General features: G+C 52.2%; 5 protein-coding genes across 5 annotated transcripts; all 5 read left to right on the forward strand.

Moving 5' to 3' along the window:
- Positions 1–1,354: 1,354 nt before the first annotated feature.
- On the forward strand, positions 1,355–2,911 carry EDD37DRAFT_560218 (uncharacterized protein; the record flags this gene model as incomplete). Its single annotated transcript, XM_062813836.1, has 1 exon — positions 1,355–2,911. A coding segment is annotated over one exon (1,557 nt), but the record flags the coding sequence as incomplete, so codon positions are not given.
- Positions 2,912–3,543: 632 nt separating this feature from the next.
- EDD37DRAFT_219140 (MIT family metal ion transporter) lies at positions 3,544–6,627 on the forward strand. Its single transcript, XM_062810392.1, has 3 exons — positions 3,544–6,040; positions 6,098–6,164; positions 6,228–6,627. Exons 1-3 carry the CDS (start codon positions 3,626–3,628, stop codon positions 6,362–6,364), a joined length of 2,619 nt encoding a protein of 872 aa, XP_062672442.1. The 5' UTR covers positions 3,544–3,625; the 3' UTR covers positions 6,365–6,627.
- Positions 6,628–7,468: 841 nt separating this feature from the next.
- EDD37DRAFT_646267 (uncharacterized protein) lies at positions 7,469–8,219 on the forward strand (the record flags this gene model as incomplete). Its single annotated transcript, XM_062817712.1, has 3 exons — positions 7,469–7,879; positions 7,942–7,991; positions 8,051–8,219. 3 exons carry the CDS (start codon positions 7,469–7,471, stop codon positions 8,217–8,219), a joined length of 630 nt encoding a protein of 209 aa, XP_062672443.1.
- Positions 8,220–15,767: 7,548 nt separating this feature from the next.
- On the forward strand, positions 15,768–19,521 carry EDD37DRAFT_219230 (uncharacterized protein). The gene is made up of 2 exons (XM_062810393.1): positions 15,768–18,960; positions 19,012–19,521. The coding sequence occupies exons 1-2, from the start codon at positions 16,001–16,003 to the stop codon at positions 19,262–19,264; spliced, it is 3,213 nt and encodes a 1,070-aa protein (XP_062672444.1). The 5' UTR covers positions 15,768–16,000; the 3' UTR covers positions 19,265–19,521.
- Positions 19,522–20,429: 908 nt separating this feature from the next.
- Positions 20,430–23,100, forward strand: EDD37DRAFT_219314 (acyl transferase/acyl hydrolase/lysophospholipase). Its single transcript, XM_062810394.1, has 3 exons — positions 20,430–20,854; positions 20,910–21,495; positions 21,541–23,100. Exons 1-3 carry the CDS (start codon positions 20,788–20,790, stop codon positions 22,697–22,699), a joined length of 1,812 nt encoding a protein of 603 aa, XP_062672445.1. The 5' UTR covers positions 20,430–20,787; the 3' UTR covers positions 22,700–23,100.
- Positions 23,101–23,197: the final 97 nt, after the last annotated feature.

Genomic DNA, 23,197 nt, shown 5'->3' on the forward strand with positions numbered 1-23,197 from the left:
GGAACACTTCAGAGAACAGAGTGCCAACTGATCCTGCGGTTCCTTTCGATCAACTAACGCAGACCTCTGAAATGATTGTACCGCCAGAAGATGTGGAAACAATGTCCGACGTCAGTGCCAGCACGCGCGAGAGACGAAAACGAAGGAGATCTCCACCTGCATGGTCAGGGGAAGAGCCTCAAGACCTACCGAGGAATCGGGCCCTCACCCCACCTCCAGAACACGACGATTTGATGGACACTGCACTTGGCATCGCTGCAGGCTTGGGAATCGGAGCCAGCGAACATGATGAACCTGCACGAGAGGTCACTCGGGAGCCAAGATCGCCAGCCCGGCAGCTTTCTTCAAAGTGGTCTTTTGCGCAATCAGGCCCTGTGGCTGACCGCCTCAATCGAGATAGTGGTGTCCAGCTCGAATCGCCGCTGCTTGCTCAGGGCCAGATCTCATCCACAAGAGATAGTGGATTCGTCCCCGATCCTGCAGACCAGCAGGACAGACCGTATGGGTCTCGAGAAGTCGATCCTGCGATGTACGTGTCTCTACGGCCACCACGGCCTCAGTCTCCAACAAGTTCGACCGAGGACGTCACCCAGACCATATCAAGCAAAGGCCATCAACTTGAGGATTCAGTCCTGGAAACACCAAGAAGGAAGCCTTCGCCGATTGCTGCAACCTCCAAAGATCGATCGTCGGCACTGTTTAACTCCTCTCCTGCCGTCCTAACACCACTCGACACGAAGTACGCGACACGAAGCCCTGAGCCAGTGACAACTCCTCTCCGACGAAGTCCCAGCATCCATGGCCACCATAACAGCCGAGAACAGCTGCGACAGCTGGGCAAGACTGGTCATGAGATCGCGTATAATGACCACTTCGCCTTTAACCCCATTGATCCATCGACGACAGCTAGAGTGCACCCTTCGGCATACCATGTCGTGACTCAAGACCGCGCATTCTCACCAAGGAACTCGCTCAAGGCCATTCGGGAAGAGCCTGTCAAAGCATCTGGCTCTCCTGAGATGAAGGAATTCGGGGGAGCAGGCCTGGGTGCTGCCGCCGGCATAGCTGGACTCGCGGCCGCAGGGGGCCTTTCCACGCGCCCACGTGATTTGGGGCCCGCTAAATCGCTTGGCACCAGCAAGTCGCGAACCTCGTCGCTGCGCAATCTGCGCGAAGACTCGACCTCACCGTTTGACCTAGAACGACAAGGATCCAATCCATCGCGCGGTTCTATCGATGACAAGGGCCTCGCAGGTGCTGCCACCCGCGACAGGGACATGGCAGACATCTATGTAAGTTGCCCCACAGTTTGCATCATGCATTGACGCGTTCCCCATACTAACCGCCCCGTGCACAGGATGGCTATGGCTCCTATCCGGGCAGCCCCAAGTCCCCCACGCGTCCACAGAGTGTGCGACGGCGACAGAGTATCCAGCAGATCAGAGACCTCGAGACCAGGCTAGATCAGCTTGCCAATGAGAACCGGACTCTGGCCGAGGCCAAAATGATGGCAGAACAGCACCTCGAGCATGCCAACTTCGAACGAAACCGGGCCGAGAACTCAGCCCGAGCCTCGCGAAACATCAGCGCCCAGTTGCAAGAGCGGGATGCAGAGATTGCGAGGCTGAGGGAGGAAATCGCATCCTTGACGGCGACCCACGAGACCTTGAGGAGAGAGCACGAGCAAAGCCTGTTGGACTTGCAGCAACATGAAGACGCACAAGGACAATGGCAAGATTCCTCACGAGAGCTTGAGGTGCTCAGATCACGTCACGCTGAGCTGTCAAGCGGGATGGAGTCGATCGTGAGACACGAGATCGACACCGCGCTAGCGGAGAAGAATGCAGAGGTTGAAAGACTTCGTGAGGATCTCGAGGACGCACGAGAGAAGATCCGGCAGCTTCAGTCTGAGATGTTAAAGCAAGGTGCAGATGACGTGGTTGTCTTCCATGACGAGGACTACTTTGATGCGGCCTGCCAGAAATTGTGTCAACTAGTGCAAGGATGGGTCTTGCGATTCTCGAAATACAACGACCTAAAGATGTGTCGCACTACAAATGAGGTCAGAGATGAGAAGATTGTCGACCGGTTTGACAATGCCATTCTGGATGGGTCGGATGTTGACGTATATCTCGCGGACCGCGTCAAGCGACGGGACGTGTTCATGTCCGTCGTGATGACTATGATATGGGAATATGTCTTCACGAGGTATCTCTTCGGCATGGATCGCGAACAACGACAAAAGCTGAAGCAGCTGGAAAAAAATCTGGGAGAGGTTGGCTCGGCCAGTGCGGTGCACCAGTGGCGAGCCCTTACACTCATCCTTCTGTCCAAACGGGAGAGCTTCAAGGCGCAGCGAGAGAGTGACACCGAGGCAGTGGCTTTGGAGATATTCAACACACTGTCCAGATTTCTTCCTCCACCACAAAACCTCGAACAGCAAATCGTTGGGACTTTGCGCAATGTCATGGACACGGCGGTGGATCTTTCAATCGAAATGCGGACCCAGAGGGCTGAGTACATCATGCTACCGCCACTGCAACCAGAATACGACACCAAAGGTGATCTCGCACGGAAGGTCTATTTCAATGCGAGCTTGATGAACGAGAGGAGTGGTGAGACGACCAGCAATGAGGAGCTTGAACAGAACCAGGCCGTGGTTCGTATGGTTCTCTTCCCACTCGTGGTCAAGAAAGGCGACGACAACGGTGTTGGAGATGACGAGATTGTGGTATGTCCAGCTCAGGTGTTGGTTGCTCGACCAGACAAGGGCAAGAAAGCTAAAGGCTCGACGCGTGCTGCGAGCGGCGGCAGTGATCGGATGAACATTGATGCCAGGAGTCTTCGAGCTGTGAGCACTCATAGTTTGGGTGCCATGAGCGGAATGGATGTCAACGACAACATGTTTTAGCGCAAGAAGGCATCTGCATTTGTTTGCATGGCGAGGAGTTGTTAGTTCTTTTCTGGATGGAGATATGCATTTGATCTGGCTGGGAAGAACAGGATGATTGTCCTGGATGATGTTACGAAGTCACGAGTCTCTTCATCTTACCGAGACCTATCTTTAGGGTCTCAGGCATAGTATATTATACTATATAGGTATTAATAGTTTTTTACACCTTCTGCAGCACTGTGTTGTTCGATGGATGCTGTGCATAGCTACTAGGTATGTTAGGGCAGAGGAGGAGAGAGGTACGGAATAGACGGCAATGGTGATTATGGGCGCCACAGATATGAGAGGCTAGTGGCTGAGCGGCTCAGTTAAGGGCTAGTAGGCCAGGTTGCAGGGGCCAAGCTTGCCCCAACGTCATCGATGACTGTCTGCTCCTTAACTTGAGTTTTTGAAGATGCAACTTTGTGATTCCCTACCACCAGGCACATCGACTTGTCACAGACGTTCACTACCGGAGACACACCACTTTATCCCCACTAACCGCGTATACTTACAGCTTCACAAGTGAAGCCAGGCTTGTGGTCATCAACCTTCGCTATCTATCTAACAGTCCACCTGGCATGATGCTTATTCTTGCGCACGCATACTAGTCTGGAGTCCACCGACGCCCCCGAAAACATCCATCTCGGATTGGGCGTCTTTCACCACTTCGACCCGGTTAAACAATCTTCGATGCATCCTCTCCCACCTCCCAATAGAACCCAGTCTACTTATCCTCCTCAGTCACGCGATCAAGTGCCCTCCTCAACAATGGATCCTTCGTCTGCCAATCAACCCTCCGCTTCTGCCTCTGCAGGTCAATCCCGGCCTTCGGTTGCGTCTGCAAATCCTTCAGATGGAAAGAAGAGGAGGAAACACCGCGGAGGCAAGAAGAGGAGGAACAATCGTCGTCAGTCTTTTGCTGCTCCCTCAGACACCTCAGCCATGCACAGCATTGCAGATGGACCCATTGACGACCCATTGATCGAGGAGTCTCATCAGCAACCTGCCGCACGGCAAACATTCTACAGGAACCACACAGGAAACCTGAGCGATGAGAGTCTTGATTCAGAGGCTCTACTCGACCATCGAGACCAGCCAACTCCACGACCTCGACGCGATAGTCGCCTCACTCAGAATCTGTTTAATGCCTCCTACCGGAGCAGCACCTATCCCAGACCCGAAGCGGCTCCACGGAGGAGGCATCGCAGTCAACAGAACATCAATAGCCCTCCAGATTCTGACGACGAAGACGCAAATGATCGCACGCCTTTGATCACCAGTGGGACCCCGAAAAAGAGCCCGGTCGAGGGAGGCTATGGCTTGTTCAGACGAAAGTCACAGGCATCCTCTCTTTCTTCAACCTCAAGGCGGCAGCGGAAGCGAGTCGTCCCACCAAGCAACTCCGTCCCCAAGACCGAGCAGAAGGACTACGATATCAACAATCCTCCGTCAGTACCGCCCAGTCCCACTCTCGGTGCCCACTATGGCGACGTCATGGTGGACGACGCCGCCTTCTTCTCACGATCGCCTGATAGCCGGAGGAATATGCTTTGTACCAGCAATGATGCCTTGATCGATATTGACGGGGACAGAGACCAGGACCCTAATTCAGCACCACCTAGTCCAAGACACCGTCCGCAGGGTGCTCGGCATCTGGGTGCTGTGGGCGACGTCTGTTTCCCAGGAGACGAGGCTTCTGAAGCTGGGGACTATGACAACAGATCAATCTCCCGTGGACCTAACCTTAATGGGGGGCGACGAAGGCGTCGGGAACGAGAGTGGCCTCAGCTATGGGTCCTGGACGATTGGAGTCGCGCCGAAAAGGAGGAGCGAGCAGCTGGTGAGCGAAGGGCCAAGAAAATCAGCGAGCCCGTCTTCGTGGAGGGCAGGTTGCGTCCAGCAAAGAATGCATGGCATCGTGATGAGGAAGAACGCCAGTACCGGTACACCTACTTCAACGAGGAGTTTGAGAGCACCATCCATTCCGAGACCATCTCTGAACTGGTCCAGCCGGGAGGAGATTTTCGGGAGCTGTTTATACCTGATCCACCGGAACTGGTTGAATCTGAAAGCAGTGAAGAGGAAGAACCAGTGGAAGCCAGTCAGCACTTGGAACGTCTAAGCACGCTGCAAAGTCCCCAAAGTCAGAATGAGTCTGGAGAGCACACTGCGGCCCCAAGCCTGGCAGAAGCAGTGAGGTCGAAGCTTGAGCCCAATGGCAAGACATCTGGCAAGGCTTCACATTCACCATCGCCACTCAAACACACAGCAAAGCAGGCTTCAAAGCCGAAGAGGTACGGCCCTCGACCGACCTTCTGGCTCGACGTTCTCTGCCCAACGGACCAGGAGATGCGCGTTCTATGCAAGGCCTTTGGCATTCATGCTCTTACCTCAGAAGACATCATGTTGCAAGAAGCACGAGAGAAGGTCGAGCTGTTCCGCAACTACTACTTCATCAATTACCGGACATTCGAACAGGATGCCCAGAGTGAAGACTACCTTGAGCCCATCAACATGTACATGTGCGTCTTCCGCTATGGCATCATCACATTCCACTTCTCCCAGATCCCCCACCCGGCGAACGTGCGGCGTCGTATCCGACAACTGTCCGACTACCTGATCCTGAGTGCCGATTGGATCTCGTATGCAATCATAGACGACATCACCGACGTCTATCAACCATTGATCACCACCATCGAGGAGGAAGTCGACGTCATTGACGATCAGATTCTCAGGTCGTTTCAAACTACTGATGAACTTGCTGGTGATCACGGTGAGCAGAAGAACGAAAAGGAGTCAGAGAGTGAGCACCTTGAGATCAGTGGCAGCGACATGCTTTTGAGAATAGGCGAATGTCGTAAAAAGGTGATGTCACTTTACCGATTGCTGGGAACAAAGGCAGATGTAATCAAGGGTTTTGCGAAACGTTGCAATGAGCAGTGGGAGGTTGCTCCCAGATCTGAGATTGGTCTTTACTTGGGTGACATTCAGGACCATATTTTGACCATGACCGGCAACTTGTCGCATTACGAAACCCTGCTTTCCAGAGCTCATGGTAATTACCTTGCCCAAGTCAGCATTCACATGAACGAGCGCCAGGAAAAGGTAAGGACTGCCATTTTCCATTGTTCTGATGGCTAATATGCTAATTTCTCTGTCAAGACCTCCGATGTGCTTGGTAAATTGACCGTGCTTGGTACCATTGTGTTGCCCATGAACATTGTAACAGGTAAGTTGGCTATTTCTCCTGCTCCGCGACGATCTTCTGGAAATACTGACGAGTGAATTCAAGGAATGTTTGGTGGCAATTTCAAGGTCCCTGGACAAGAAGTCGACAACCTCAATTGGTTCTGGGGCACAACTGGGGCCCTCTTGTTATTCGGAATTTTCTGCTTCTTCTGGTGCAAGCGGGTCTACAAGGTCGTGTAGACGGCTGTGGATGATCTGGGTCGCGGGTCGGTGCTACGTCGCTGCATGAGGGTGAGGTATAAGTTGTTATATTTCAACCCACTCTGCAGGATGGCAGCTGTATGACTCGACAGTACCATGATCCGGGATTGGTGTCGCTTCAGGAATAGCACTTTGGTGCTTGGAGGAAGGTTATGGATGAACTCGAAGGGTTTTCGAGTCTTCAGAATGTCGGACAGGGGAAGCATTTCTGGACAACGTGTATGGCGCCCTTTGAACCTCATTTCAAGAATATACCAACTGGATATGCTTTGGTCCAGGTCTTGTTCTGAGAAAAGAAAACACTAACGTGAGGGACGGCTTTGAGAAATGGAAACAATGCTTCGCTTGTTGACAAGAAATCAACCATGAAGTGAAAAGAGTATCAGTGCATACCGAGGCTCGAATACCATCCATTCGAATTCTCCTGCGTTAGCAATGGCTACAATCATGATGTAGCTATATAGCCTATCGAATGCATTACTAGCCAACACATCGTGAGCCCTGTTAATATGGGACTGCCATACCAGCGTAACCAGCTTCAATGTACGGAGTACTCGATGTGAGGTATTGCTTTGGCATTCGACTCCTTACATGTTGTGGTATATTTGTCCGGTGGCTCATTGAGACCTTGTTGAATATTAGATCTCGACTTCGGAGTGACCATGAGCACAAAATCATATCTCCTTGCGATTTTTATGATTACTTTGGCAGGTTAAGTGGTAAGAATGGCCCAATTTGTATTGTTCACACTGTTGGTTTCGAGGACGCCACGACTATAATTGTTCCCGAGGCTCTATCTCCCCGCATCGATCTCGACTGCATTTGTCATGATATCAGAGTACTGTACCTCACCACTCACTACACTTCATACACAAGCACGAGTATCTTTTTCATACGTAGTTAACTCCTCAAGAACGACATCGGCGACGTTCCCACTGTGTGGACATATACATGCGTGTGGCCCCCTATCGAGCCTCACTCTCCACATCTAGGAACGCAACACGAGTACGAGTACTCACACCCATCCTCTCGACTGTTATCAATCCAGCCAGAAGAATCATCATCTTCAGATCACAAAGCACCATGTCCGAATTCCCGCCGCCTGCTTTGCGACAGGCAGCTGAGGACGTCGCCTCGCTGCTTCGCGAGCGCAAAGAAACCATCTCCGTCGCCGAGACGGCAGCAGGAGGGTTGGTCAGCGCAGCGCTGCTCTCCACGCCCGGCGCATCACGGATCTACAAGGGCGGACTGACGCTGTATACGCTCGACTCGCGCATCGCGTTCGCGGGCTGGACGCAAGCTAATATCGACAATTACGATGGGCCGACGCCCAAGTTGGTCGAGGGATTGGCGAGTCATGTGCGCGTGACGTTGAAGTCGAATTACACCGTTGGCGAGGTCCGTCTCTTTCCTCATGCTTTTGTTCACTTTGTTTCCAATCCTGCTCCCGTGCTTTCGACTTCGCTCCTTGCCCTGTTTCAGACGCAAGTCCAGGTTCAAGTTTACTTCGGTACTGTTCGGTTGACCCATGAGAGACTTACATTCGATCTTTGTAGAGCGGTACCGCAGGACCAACGGCAAGCGGCAAGGCCAAGAATCGACAACCGTGGGTCACATCTCAAACAGACTTGTTCAAACCAAACATGCTGACATACGGGTTTGCAGGGGCTACGTGGCGCTGGCGGTCGTGGGCGAGAAGGGCGCCTTAAGCAAGGACTTGGACACAGGCCTGGGGAGTGATAGGCAGGCCAACATGGTGGCTTTTGCCATTGAGGCATTGAAGCTGGTCAAGGAGTACATATCGACCAACGAAAGCCAGGGTGGAAAGATCTGAGTGTCGACGATCTTGATCCCTAAGCCCCAGTACGAGGCTATTACAGGCGAGGAAGCATTGGCTATTGCAGGAGAGGAAGCATTGGTCCTTGCAGGCGACGAGTTTCGCATTATTGCGGTTTGCAAGGGGGTTCTGAATCTGAAGCGGTGGTGTAGGTTCGAATTATGAATTCCCTGCTGTTATTTTATCCCACCTTGAGAACATCAGAGCATGTTGAGGTCTCGACCCGGAAATAATCGACGGATGATCGATGCAGGTGACAAGTCGCGTGCTTTCTGCTACGGTCGGTGTGTCCGTCGGCATTCAGATCCCAGCCACACGCGCGTCCCCCAGATGACATGTCACATTCGAGTGAGGGGGCAAGAACATGCGCACGACTGACCTGCATCCCATTCAAGATACCCGCCCTGACAGTGGAGAAAAAGCAAGGCTTGATCTGACCGCCGGGATCGCCATGAACGTTAAAAGAACCGTTGAGATCCGAAACTTCGGACCGCAATTGTCCTTCCGAAGTTGGCGAGGCCACAAATTGTGGGAGGTGACAGAGACTGTTTTGAGGACGATATCACAGTTCTGGAGATCCAGGCCAGGGTTCAGCCCAGGGGCTTTATTGGGCGCGGTCCTTTCTCCAAGGACCCCGATTTAGGGCGCCGCAACGGTCGGCTTTGTATCACTGCCATGCGAGGCATTGCATTCATGCAGCGAACACGTCTCGTCAACTGAATCCTCGGATAGTCGACGGCATGCTGTGCCGGGATACGTGACAGCTGTCACCTCATGCATAGAGTTTGTGTCAGAAGCTCTTGTTGGTCCAGAAGGCAAAAATTGCTTTGTGAAGTTTATCGCTGCTATCGACTGAACAGCGGTATGTCCGGTTGGCAGCTGACCATAGAAAGGGCTTCATCAGAGCAAGGATGTCACCCTGTATTAATTGACCTCCCACGTTTGTCGCAAGCCTTACCGTTCACAACGTGGATCAGACCCTTGACAGGAACGCTGACACTTCTCAAATGGGGATAATATGTGGTGCACCCAATGGCTGGGGGGAAGCAGCGAATAAGGCGATGACATGGTGTGCGTGGGCATGCGATGATTGATGCGCGAGATGGGCAATCCTTTTCTTTCACTCACTCGCATTTGTATTTGACAGACATGTAATTTTTGTGAATCCCTTGTGGTGCCTGTCGAACCACTGTCCACCTGCCCCGGCTTAAATGCGGAGGAGCATGATCTCTTCATCCAGGTGTGTGCGCGACCTCCACGGAGACGTCTTCTCCGGAATGTTGCAGGCCAAAATGTGACTGAACAAATAATGGCTTTCTTGCATGTAGACTTGTCCGTGGGTGGCGGGGGCGTGGGATGATGGGCTTCGAGGCACCCCCGAGGTCAAAATGCAGCAGAATTGTCTCTCGAATCAACCTCTTGTAGGATTGCAAATATGGCTGCAGAAGACAGAAGGAATACCAAATCAAACTAAAGGTCTGACAGGCTCAACCATCAGTCAGCATTACTGATAGCACTCGCCCACGTGGACGAGCCCGAGGATGTCGACGCCGAGTGGTGCTGGAGGACAGGACGAGACGATCATGTTCAGGTCTGAAGGAGTTGCCAGAGTGGAAATAATCATCAGAAGGTGTCAAGTGGTTATTGTATAGAGTAATACGCAGGTTGTTGGATGACTCGGAGAGTGCTTGAGACTCTTAGGTAGTCGCTATTGTAGCAAGACAGGTGATTGAGATTGAATGAGATGGATGGGATGATGCTCGAATGGCCTTGTCCAAGGTGTGATATTGATATCGTGTACACTCCGTCTCGGGAAGTACCTACCGGTAGATGCCTACCTACCTACCAGGTAAGTTTGGGTACCTTTTTGGGTGGTCAACCTTCTCGAAAGCCACCAACCCAGATACCTCTTCAGTGACACTCACACCTTTTAGACTAATTACTCTACACAAGGACCACTCCGATCGTCTTCTTTTCATGCGGCATATGCCCCTCATGCCTGCCCAATGCTGACTCGAAACAGCCTTGTCACAGTTCATTGTGGTAAAGATCCTCTCTCGAGACTTGCCCTTAGTCTACTACGAGTTACTGCACTGACGAAGTCATGCTGATCCTACACCGGACCGTCCCTCTTCATCTCCAGCCTTTCGGACTATGTCTGCGGTCCGACACTCCCGGCGTGCAAACGTCCTTGAAAAGCCATCCATACCTGTCAACGGAAAGCTACTTATTGAGCAGCAACCGGATTCTAGCTTGGACCTTCTTTCGACAAGTGAACAGAGACTGGAGACGTCTACAAGACCTTGAGGGCATCTCGAAATGAATGGCACTTGCGCGGGACCGTCCTTCAACTTGTCGATCAACTCTCGCTTGTAACAATTGTCGCCCAAATGCCGAGCTTGTATGATTCGTGCCTAAACGAGCAAGGGAATATTGTACTCCAGACTCGCAGGACACCTGCACACAACCGCAAACAAGGAATTGATCTGCAACAAATAAATCTCGTATCGGGACGATTCGGTGTTGTGGGAAATACCCAGCATGCAAAGATGTTTCCAACTGATTATTGCGTATACCGCTAGGCTGTACTCATTACTACTGTCCAGCATGACTAGCTCCTCTGCTTTCATCTCGGTACGGTCACAAGGATCCATCTGCTTCATGAAGGCGGCAGCGTTTTGTGCAACTCCTGGCCACTGGCCAGCCAACCTAGGTGGGGCGTGTCATTGCTCGACACCGGCGGCGATGCTAGTCCAAGGAACAAATTTCGAAGCCTCCAGAAACACGAGCCTAGTCTTCTAGAAGGGGCACGTCCCTTTGTCGGGGCACAGTCCCTCTCCGATGGTTGATGAGACCTTCAAAGGGAATTGGACCTTCTTTCAGAAGTCATGATGCACTTGGTGGCCCTCGGCAACAAGCTTAGAAATCACCATCAAGCAGCGATGATCCCGAAGCTGCATTCGTGAAACGCCATCTTCTGTAATAGTGCTTGACCTCAACAGCAATTACGGAAGGCTCGGCACCCGATGCAGGTGTGCAGGTTTTCCAGCCTTGGGGACTGAGATAGTCCTGAAGAAAGCATCATGCATCTGCCGAAACAGGATTTATCGCTCGTTTTCCCCTAAGCGAGGTCTCTCACGGGCCATTCTTCGTACCATGTTTCAGTGGGCGCGACGATCGAACTCCCACCGCTGATTCTCCAGAGCATCGCCGTCGTCTGGCAATGATGCGCAGACGTTCATTGCAACGACGTTGAAAAGCTTTTGTGGCTTGCGGTAGCCCGCCCGAAATGGAACGGAATCCCATTCTGTGCATCGCTGAACTGTGCCTAACCAAAGCAGACCCGGTCACAGGCGCTGCTGGCCAGTATGATTAGGCCATGGTCCCAAGATTTTTTCACCACGTGGATGGAGCCGAGGGGGCGGGCGGGGACGTCGGGACGAGCAGTCATCCATCCCACAGGCTTGCAACAGGCACGAAGTCTTTCATCACCACCATTGCCATAACACGGTATGAAGACTTGGAGATGCATAATTGAGGTTTCAGATGCCAATCTCACTTGAATCCATGTGCTATGGTTGCATTCTGAAAGATCCATTTGCCATGTGCGAAAGCCTTGACGAGGCATTCGCAGGACTGACCTGCATCCATCCTGGCCGAGTTTAATTCGCGAGTCCAGGAGGAGTGCTTCGGGTCGGCACCCAGCCGCAGGATGAGACTTACGTCCAGTCGCGAGGTCCCCTCGCCAGCTTACGGGTTACAATGGTGCGTGAGCAGCGAAAGGAATAATATGCCCCTCTTCTGGGACCTGCATGATCTGCACATGGCACTGGGGGCGCATACTGTGTACAAAGGCCTCCAGGCTACTCGCTATGTGGCTATTACTCCGTGCGCCATCCGCTTCGCTTAGATACCATCGAGAGAATTATACAACATTCCTGCCAATCATGGCGGCAGGAAAACTATTCTGCTGCTCACGCCAAAACTCGTATTCCTATATTAATAGTTGCATTGGGCACCGCTTTGCCTCTGGGAATTTTCCAGAAGGCAGCCCCTGGCCGTCAGAGGCGATGATACAGCACTTCGCATCTACTGCCCCCTTGGGCACCGTTAGTTGATCACCCAGCCGATACCAGCATATCCTGGCGAGCAAGTCGTCCGGGACGATTCACTAACAAGATTGATGATGATGATGATAGACAAAATGGGTCATCAGGCATGGAATGGTTGTCATGTTTGATTTTGTCGCACAGCACCTTCACCGCAATGTGCGCTAGACGATGTTGCGCAGGGATGATGGCCATCGGCACACCGCCGAGGATGACGCCGATGTACAGAGGGACGCCAAAATACTTCGGTGCTACCTGCCCAAGGAGTTATATGCCTGCGAAGTCCAAGCCAGAGCAAACGGCGCCGTCATTTGAACTAATGTTTCAGATTCTTGCCTCAATTCTTGTACGCGAACTGCAAACCGACTTCGCTTCTGGCGGTTAAGCAAATCATGATACAAGAACACGGCGCACATCACTGATGGCACGGGACATGTTCCAGGGCCCAACACCCGAGGCGCATGATTTCGAGAAGACTCGCGGGGAGGGCCGACGGAACAAAAGATTGCCATGCTTTGCAAAAGACAATCCAACTCAAGCATTCAGCATAAGTTAAACGCCCGGACGAAGCCTCGAGAGGACGTGGTCGCTATGATGAAGAAGTCACAGCCAGGCTGCAGAAATGTCATATCACGACTGCCCGCTCTGCTATAGATAGCTACTCGTACGAGGTACCAATGACAGACTTCAATCGAAATGGCTATATGACCTCACCAACGCAGAAGATGAAACTCGAGTGGCTTAAGCCAGGGATGGATCGTCTTCTTTCAGTCTCTTCTGGTACAAGTTTACTGTGGACAGTATACGCAGGAGAAGGCCTGCGGGGCTGCTGGACTCGGGAGGCAGGGAGACTGTCGCATGGGACGAGGCGGGCACACCCCCTGCAGCGCCGAGAAGGGAGTCCCAAAGCTCCCAAAGAAGGTGAACCGTTGAGAATGGCACGAATGGGTAAAGGTAACAAGGTAGGTTAGGTTACTCGGTCCGGTGGAACAATGGTATTGTTCCGTAACTGTTGGTGGTTGATTTTTTGACTGACGTTTGGGTAGCGTGACATGGGGGTCAGAGGCTTTCGCTTCCGAATTTACCCAAGGCCAATCGCTCAACGCGACTGAGATGCTCCATTATTCATTTGCTCCCACTTTTGGGATCCAGAGGGAGGGAGAGCGCTCGGAGACCATAACGGTGGTATACCTTTGACAAATGAAACTTCCAAGGTCCAATTGATGAGGTGCTGCTGATGCTCCAGTGAACAAAGCACCCCCTCTTTTTTCACTTTCGATCTCTTCTCGTCCCTAATTCCTCATATCTTGTGGAGCTGAACCAACTGGACGGAGCAGGAGAGTTTGGCTTAAGATGTACGAGTCAGAGGCTGTAAGAGGTACGTACCTCTGGAACTCAACTCTGGCTGGCCCGTGGCCCGAGGGGGCCCAGGGCTGTAGGGGTTACGCTCGGTCGGTACCCCATTTTTCGGTCGTCGACATTCTCGAGTCAACAGCTTCAAGCTTGACTTTAATAAGGAAATGGGTGGCTATGGCTCTTTCCGAGCCTTCCTTCCCTGTTCCCTAGTATGGACACTTGGACCATCTCATCAAATGATCAGTGGTGATACTGTAGCGGACAATTGTACGAGTTACCACTTTTGAAATGAATCTCTGTTACAACAACCGGTTTGCTTGTCGCTCTCTGGGTACGAGAGTACTTTCTACTTGTACCTCCCTGACTAACGTTATCCATGTGGAGCAGAGAGGCGAAAGAGTAGCGGATGAATGCATAGACCATCGGCCATCTGACCGTCTGAAACATCACCCAAATACTGTGTAAGTCAGTGGTCCACCTTCTACAGCAATTCTTGCCTCATCATCATGGTCGGTGAGAGAACCTTGTGACCTAAGTAAACTGTCAACAGATCCTTTCATTTTAACCAGAGTTGCAGTAACTTCGTCTCCGTACCAGGACCCTCATGTGGCCTCGCCTACGCCTGCAACTTCGCCTTCTCCTTCTTTGCTTGGACCATCGTCTCTTCCTTCGCCTTGAGGGTCAAGGCCAGAGTCCGAGATCCACTGCTGCTTCACCACTAACCCCCAAGGTTAGGCACCTCTTACCACAGTTGCTCTCCGACCTCTACCCGGTCTGTCCGCCGCTCCTGGCTTGACTGGGTACCGCATTGCCGGGTATCTTTTCGAGTGCCACTGCCCACCCCATCTAACTTAACGACGCCGCCCAGGGTACCTTTTTTCGGGGGCCACTTGGCACTTGCAGTGGCTAAGGCCCAAGGGCACTAAATAATAACTAAGGTAGCCATCCACTCCTCTTTTCTAACAAGGAGGCTTTTCTCACTTTTCTGGAATCTCGTATTTGGCTTCCCACCTTGACGCCTCACTCACGGAACATGGGTCTATAACAACAACCCCACAACCATCGCACCAGCAAGGCCCAATCCACCCACCCTCTTAGTCCTCTTCCTTTGATGCGCCAATGGTACTTGATTTAGACCCTAGAGCACCAGTTTTGCTCCTGGTAGCCGGTTGCCGACGGACTTGACCTTCTTTCACAACTGCAGCATCAGCTTAGCAGTTATCACCGTCCATCCACCTCCATCATCGCCCAAGCATCATCGCCCAAGGAAACAAGACCCTTTCCTGCGACTTGGTTTGATGATCGACATTCAAAACATCTTTTTCGTTTCCATTTCTTCAACTTCGCCTCGCCTTGTTCACATCACTGCTCCGATCAGTTTCTCTTTCGCCAGTAGTGGTTTACTACTTCAGGCAGCGTCCTTAGTATCTCCGGATCAGCAGATCGGGTCTTTCTCCACCACTCTCACCAACGGCTTCGCGACAATAGATCCCCAACATCACGACTATCACTTCGAGTATCAGGGCCTGGAGAGCGATCCAGACTCGGTTGCTGCCCAAAAACCCTATTCCACGACACAGCTCTGTTTCTCTCCGCGACAATTTCAACCCAAACAATACAGACCCGAAATTCAGTTTGCGCGGATGGTGACGCTGTAAATCTGGATTCGCATTACCATCCAGACCATACTTCAAAGCTCCCACAACCATCTTTGCTATCATCTCGGATTCACCTAAAGCAATATCTCGGATCTCGGAATTTGGAGGGCTTTTGGGTTCTGAATTTGCTATTTTTTGGGCGGTTGTTTTGTTTGCTTTGCGCCCCTCTAAACCGACTCCCACCGTCATCCTGACGACGTTCAGCTAATCAACAAGCGGTCGGATTGAGATCGAGTCTGCCTCAGCTTGTCAACACTTTTGGAACTTGCGATTGCGCTGCGTCCCTGCGGTGGTTTGCCGCTAGTCACAGTTTTCCCTCGCAACAGGAAAAACCAGCAAAAACCCGCCCAGTTGCGCCGCGTGGTATTCCATATTTTCTCACCAATCAACCAACCATCAAAGTTGTTGGCAGCCGTTGGCAACTGGACCTCCCTGCAGCCTACCTGCACAAGACGCGCAAAGTGCAACAACAGGAATTCCATGCAGCCGGGCGAATCCGTAGCATAACGATTTGCCATGAGCCTTCCTGTTGAGTGCCCAGCAATCGTGGTCTTTCGTGCATAGGTCATGCCGCCTTTGTTGTACCACGTTCCATTGGGTATAGAGACGTGGGAGGTACAGGCTCGATCGTTGGACATAGGATCTGAGGTTGAAGATGGATGATATCGGTGACGTGGAAGTCAAGCACGAACGATCCAATCCCTATCCTCCAGGACCACCATCTTCAGTCCACCGTATGCCGCCAGCCGAGACCCCTACGTTACACAATTATCCTCCACCACACGCTGCAGGTATGCCTCCCCCGGCGCCGGGGTGGAATCCGGCCCCTTCGCCTTACAGCGAACCTTCTGACCATCGACCGCCGCCTCCAGATCTGGGTCATCAGCATTCCTATCCGCCACCGCCTCACTCATATCCTCCTCCTCCACCACCGCCTCCAGGAGGCAGAGAAACGCCTGGTTACCCTCCTGAGTCGGCCTACGCACGCCCATCCAGTGTCTCAGGCCCTTCGAGATCTCCTGGCGACATCCAACATCCTCCATACCAACCTGTGAGTACTCCTCACGAAACTTCGTACTATCCTCAGCCTCCTCCGGACTATCGACCTCGTCATGCATATTCTGGTCCCGAGGGCCAGCCAAACGGGACGCTTCATCCGCCTCTTCATGTGGTGACGGGCCATGAAATGATGTCTGGCCAGCCCCCAGGGCCATACGGACCGCCCTCAGCAGGGCCACCGCCTTCCGCAGGTGGTTATTCCGCCGGTCCTTATTACGCTTCTGACCCATATTTGCAAGCTCAACGACGCAAGCCAGTCCGAGCGGCACAAGCGTGCGACTCATGCCGTCAAAGAAAGGCGAAATGTGATGAAGGACGACCGGAATGTCAACATTGCAAAGATAATGGTCTGAAATGCTCATATAGGGAGGTCCCTCCACAAAAGTCCGAGAAGCAGATGATCACCATTACCGATAAGCTAGAAGCTTTGACAGCCAGTGTACAAACTCTGATCGACAGCCAGTCAGCTCTGATGCACAGCCAGGAAGGTCAAGGTGAACAGATCAAGATGCTGCTGAATTCAACGCATTTGGCGCACCCTGCCCGAACGGACACTGGGGATGCGTATCCGTCGGACGAAGCAGCAGTGCATGCCGTACGAACCACAAGAACGACGGCGCATAAACAGGCCGATACATATCCTCTACAAAGGGAGGATAGTTCTGACGCGCGACTCGCAAGTCGGGTCCCGAAACAGAGGACGAATTCCTCCAAGGACAATTCAGAATCGACCGGCTATAATCTGACCCTTCCCCCAGACCATACCACGGCTGTTCAGAATTTGTTCAATTGGCCATCGATCAGGGACCTGATTCCCAAGGGCATAACGCCCTCCTACGTCATGGATGAAGAAACAGGCAGAGGGCTACTGCGCCTCTACGGTTGCGGTGAAGGCGAGGACAAGCATGATGGCCACGAAGGCGTTCCAAGCCCTGCCGGCAGCACCTCATCCGAAGGACGCCGCATGGACGAGGATGCCTCTTCATCACCGCACGGAGTCTGGGGCAGCGGACAATTCCACGCGCCAGTAACCTCCACTCAAAGTCACACGGCTCGCGATCACCCTGGAGGCGTTAGCCCCCATGGTGGACTCATGCTTGACTCCGAAGCGGTCGACCGTTACTTTCGCAGTTTCATGGAACACCTCCATATCCTACATCCCTTCCTTGAACCCAAGGTCTTGCGCACGATGATTCACACATTTAAGAGAAAGTACAGCTGGGATTATCGTGCTACGCAGCCTGCGGCCACCACGATTGGGACGAAGCGAAAGCGCGATACCCTCGATTCTCCTAATTCTGTGGACGACCAGAACACCGGCACTCATGGGATCCATCGTGGCCAAGCACGTGGATATCCTGCTGCTGTACCGCCGATCGAGCACTCCGTGGCCAACGCCATTGTTCTGCTTGTCATGGCTTTGGGAAAGGTCACTTCCCACAGAGACCCGCTGCCCGGACCAGCGACAACCACAACGATGCGAACGTCCACTCCCCACAGTGCACTGTATTCCGATCTACCAATGCCCATGTCCGCGCCACCATCACCATTTAACAACCAGGTGAACCTGAATGGGGCCACCAACACCATCGCAGTCTCGAGTCCTGCCAATCCGCAGGGGAAGAATATGGATAACACACCCGGACTAGCTTACTTTGCAAAAGCTGCTGATATTCTAGGCGAGCTTCCAGGTGGTACCGACGTATCGCATATTCAAGCCAATCTCCTTGCGGGCTTGTACATGGGTCAACTGGCACGCATTCTTCCCAGTTATACCTACATTACCAATGCATGCATGGCCGCACAGATACTCATCCAGTCGACGGAGTACAAGGAAAGGACCATGAAGCCGGCCCGTCGAAACTTGATCAACTTTGCATTCTGGTCATGCTTACAGCTAGAGAGTGACATTGCCGCCGAGCTCGAGTTGCCTCTCAGCGGCATCACCCGCTTTGAGAGCGCACAGCACAAAGAGATGCCTACCAAGGTGACCCTTGAGCAAATCCCCGAGGAGAACAAGGATAACGACATTCTGCGCTTCTATTCGTACCAGATCCAGCTCAGGATAGAGATGAACAGCATTCATTCGACTCTGTATCGCAGATCCAAAGACCCGAACGGGCGACCCACTTTGCCTCTGATGCAAGCGCTGGACGAAAACCTAGAAGACTGGAGGAAGATGCTGGGCGACTGGGGGTGGGACGATGACGACCATGAGAGCCCGAACATCAATGTTGCTCGCTTGAGGGGAAAGTACTACGGAGCCAAGTACATCATCTGGCGACCAGCTGTGCACTATGCTCTGCTAGTTGCTTCCGCTCAGAAAGAACGCCCTTCAGAGTCGCCGGCGGGCTACGGATCGATCTCCGAGGCCAAATCACCATGGTGGTCGAATGTTTCCCACGAAGATGACTCCACGGAAGTACTTCCTGGTATCACTAGGAAATTCCTCACGGGGGTGAGAAGATGCATTAATGCTGCCATCCGCAGTACCACCGTTTTCGACAGGGTTCCTCGCCGTCTGATAACCACCAACATTTTTGGCACGGCACATGCGTGAGTTGCATCTAACTCTTTATTCACGTTCACACTGACTTTTGATTGCAGACAATTTGGAAACATGCTTGTGCTTTACGCAACCTACAAATCACCTCACCCAGCTCTCAGTTCGTTGGTGGACGAACACACTCTGAAACGGCTACACGACCGGACAGTGAGGATCCTTAAGGAGAACGAGAACATCTCACCGGTTCTGGCCAAGGACCTCAAGATCCTTGAACACGTCCGCCTCAGGGCTTTCGGCCCTCCGACGTCCTATCCGGCGGTCAGTACCTCTTCGAGTTTTTCGTCAAACCGGTAGAGGCGGCCAAACTGGACACTCAATCAGCTATGATCTTGAACAAAGAACGTCCTACTGCATATGGTGGCATTACTGCAGCGTTTTTCCCGGCATCTATCTACATTGCTTTTTGTCCGATCACGGAGTTTACGATAATTATTGAAACGGCCGATTTGGGAGGGTCTTTGTCTCGTTTGTTGTCTTGTTTTGATCAATCTGTACTCCAGCCGAAGTTTTCGTTCTCTGCATCGCCATGAACAAGACGGATGCCGTCAACATCGCGAGGGAGCGAGAAGTCAGGCGACCACGACAACCACAAGGGAATATTTGTTCATATCGAGACTTTACGGCCTTCAAAGGAGACGGAACCCCACCGCTTTAATGAATCATTCCTAGGGGAAGTTTGATGAGGTGGATATACCCTTTCTGGATCGTGTGTTCAGCAATGACTTTGTCTTTCCTACAATATTTCTTTTTGCGCGAAAATATCAGGGACCCGAAGGAATGAGAGTAGGGTCTGAAGCATATTGGGAGTTTACTGTCGTGGGGCGCTGGGAAGGAAGCCAACCTGTACATTATCTGAAGTGGTGTCTGTATAACTCATAACATTAACCATTGGTGATGTATTGCCCCTGCTCTGCGTCAGGAGCAGACATACTGTAATACTTCGACCTGGGACGTACGCTGCGCTGTTTGCTGTTCTGTCATGTCGGAGATATAGTAGGTGTGTGGCCTGGCAATACTGATGGAGGCAATGATCCGTGACTCGAGCTGAGCCACGGGCAAAGACGTTGCTTTCAGAGTCTTGAGTGGCTTCGGATGACAGTGAACTAGCGAGAGCCTTGCATGCACCGCCACCATGGGTAAAGCATAAAGCCTGTTTCGGCGATTCATCTGGGATGAGGCTGTGAGCGTGTACCTTGATTCCCCTGGCTAGTTCGTACAATGACGCACCATGTATACATAGAGCAGACTCAATCATAGAAAAGCTTCGATAGTGGCGAGGTTGTATTCGTGCTGTTCGGAAACGCAGGAACCCGGCGTTGATCATTGATCATCGTCGGTTTGACACAGGTGACCTAAACTGGAGTGCAGATAGGCGGCCACAGGCGGTTGTGGACGGAGTTGAAGTGATTGACCTAATAACTACCTAGGTATGCCTCCTAGGTCGATTAGATCAAACGTACGGGTGACTGACCAGCGCCCATAAAAAAGAGTTGACGAGTCCATGCACTGCCCATCGCATGGGCGTCACTTTCCAGCCCTAGGGGGGTCACCCAGTACGGGTACTACCTACAGAACATAATTTTAGGCACACTCGGCTACCAGTTCATGCAGGTGCCGTTGCAAAGGCAGCCAACCCACCAGTCAGAGTTTGCCCCTCCATAACACAAGTTCGACGACGTAACTTCTAGAGGCTTGACCTCACTTGGCGCTTAACCAACTTGGATTTATCCAGCCTTCGCGCTTTTCAACGTACCTAGTATACTTGAACCTTTCCTCTTGCTGCCTTGGATGGTCTGTACAAACAGTGAGTGAAAACCATGGATCAGAACAATTTGCGACGGAAGGACACCACGAAGGGGCCTCCACTGCGCGTCCTTTCGCTGGGTAAGGCTGCGCCTGCGGACAAAACCGTGTTTACAAATGCTGATCCAGGCAACAGATGGCGGCGGCGTGCGTGGTTATTCCATGCTTGTCATTCTGCAAGGTCTGATGCACCGAGTCTATGTCGAGTCCGAAGGCAAACCTCCTCGCACAGACGAGATCCCCAAACCATGCGATTATTTCGACCTCATCATCGGAACCGGCACGGGTGGGTTGATCGCCATCATGCTGGGAAGGCTGCGCCTGGACCTTGAAACGTGCAAGGAAGTCTACGTCAGGATGACAAAGAGAGTGTTTGAGACAGACAAGACCATAGCCGGCATCCCCTACAAACATACATTGTTCAAGGCCTCCAAACTCGAAGAGGCCATTCGAGAATGTGTCAGGAACCACACTGTCTACGAGGATGAGGGGAATGACGGCACAGCATCAGGGGGCATAGAGTTCGGCGACCTCAGCAGCCCAAGTCCCATCAGCACAACGAGCAATGCTGCCATGAGGAGGTCCATGAGTGTCAAGAGCAATAGCTCGCTTGGAGTGACCAGTCCAGCGGGCGCAAGGAACTCCCTCATCTCTCCACAATTTCCTGGCTGGGGCAATTCGAACGCGAGCCTGTACGACGGACGTGAGAATCGGGCGAAAACGTGAGTTTAGATCGGGACAGAAAAGAGCAGGGCTAACAATCGCAGTGCGGTAACCGCTGTCTACCAGGACACACCCAAGAACGGATCTTCGATCTTGCTGCGTTCATACGATTCGAGAAGGGAACCACCTCCGGAATTCAACTGTACGATTTGGCAAGCCGGGAGAGCCACTTGTGCCACCGGTCTGGCTTTCAAACCTATCAGAATCGGCCAAAGTGTCTTCGTGGATGAAGGCGCTGGCAATTACAATCCTGCACCACAAGCTCTTGAAGAAACCCTTAGCGAATGGCCCGCTCGTGAGATCGGCGTATTTGTCAGCGTTGGCACTGGCAAGCGCCCTGAGGGCAGCAATGTCCCAGATCATGAATGGTGGGAAGATTTTCTAGGCGGTAGTATGGGGTTGTTCGCCGAAGCAAGACGACGATTGATTGCCAAAATCGAGGCTTGCGAGGTCACGCATCAGCAGATGCTCAAGACTGAGCTGGCCAAACGTGGCGTCCCGAATGATGTCTACTACAGGCTCAATGCCACGAGCGCAGTTGGGTCAGTGGGCATGAACGAATGGAATGCCGTGTCGACGATCCAAACTAACACCCAGAAATACCTGAGACAAGAAGACACCCAGAGGTTGCTGGGAGATGCTGCGATGAAGATGGCAAAGATCGAAATCATGAAAAGAAGACACGAGAGAGGAGAGACACACAACAGGGAGCCAAGCTGGTCATCGAGGCAGAAGAACCTGCCCGCACCACCGAATCTGGCACCTGTGCACGATAATGCAGTCGAACTTCCTGCAGACGATACGTTTCCACAGACGCCGACTCAGAATCTCAGAGTACCGGGAAACCCACCATATCCCAATGACAATTACGCCTCCTCGCAGGACAAGTTCTCCGTGTCAGCAAACGAGTCGACATCATCCCGGGTGTCGTCCGAATTACCCTACCGTGGAAGGGATGGAAGAGATGGACGGGATGGGAGGGACGAAAAGATCCTGTACCAGCCCACCAATCCTTCATACACATCAAGTCCTTCAGAGCCTCCGCCCCGGCCACCAAAGACACCCATCAACGATCCAAGCATGCCTGTCCGTCAGTCACCCATCAGATCCAATGGAGCTCCCAGACCTCCTTACCCCGACTATGATGATGGTCCACCACCGATTGTCAGCAAGCTCAGAAAACCAGAATATACACCGAGATGAAAAGGGTTACAGCTTGCTTTCCTGTTTCAATACAAAATTGGGCGCTTGTAATATTGGCTAGCACTCGACGATATGCGATCTGGACATGATGATATGAACTTGATGAGCCTGTTCCCACAATGCACAGATACCCCAGATGATTTGTACATGGAGTTATTGAGCTACTGGGTAAAAATGAACTTATGATAATGAGGGAGGACTGTTGTCTGCGAGCTGTTGTTAATCTAATACGCACATTATATTGATCCTCTAATACGTGTTTGTTTACTGCTGTGTTCAATACTCGACTGGTATGACTGGAATAAAGACCAAGTATACCGAGCGTCAAGCTCCAAGGGATCTCAACATAGACGTGGCCAAGAGTGTCATAAGCGTGATCAGTCTGGAGTGATAACTGTACCAGAATCTTTTGCCTATTTGCAGCTGAGATTTCTAGCATAGGAAAATAGAAGAGAGTACAATTCTAAGCCGCAGGCCTATGATTTGCGCAATAATCTC

This window comes from Exophiala viscosa, assembly GCF_022695815.1.
Source record: "Exophiala viscosa unplaced genomic scaffold EDD37scaffold_2, whole genome shotgun sequence".
Taxonomy (NCBI): domain Eukaryota; kingdom Fungi; phylum Ascomycota; class Eurotiomycetes; order Chaetothyriales; family Herpotrichiellaceae; genus Exophiala; species Exophiala viscosa.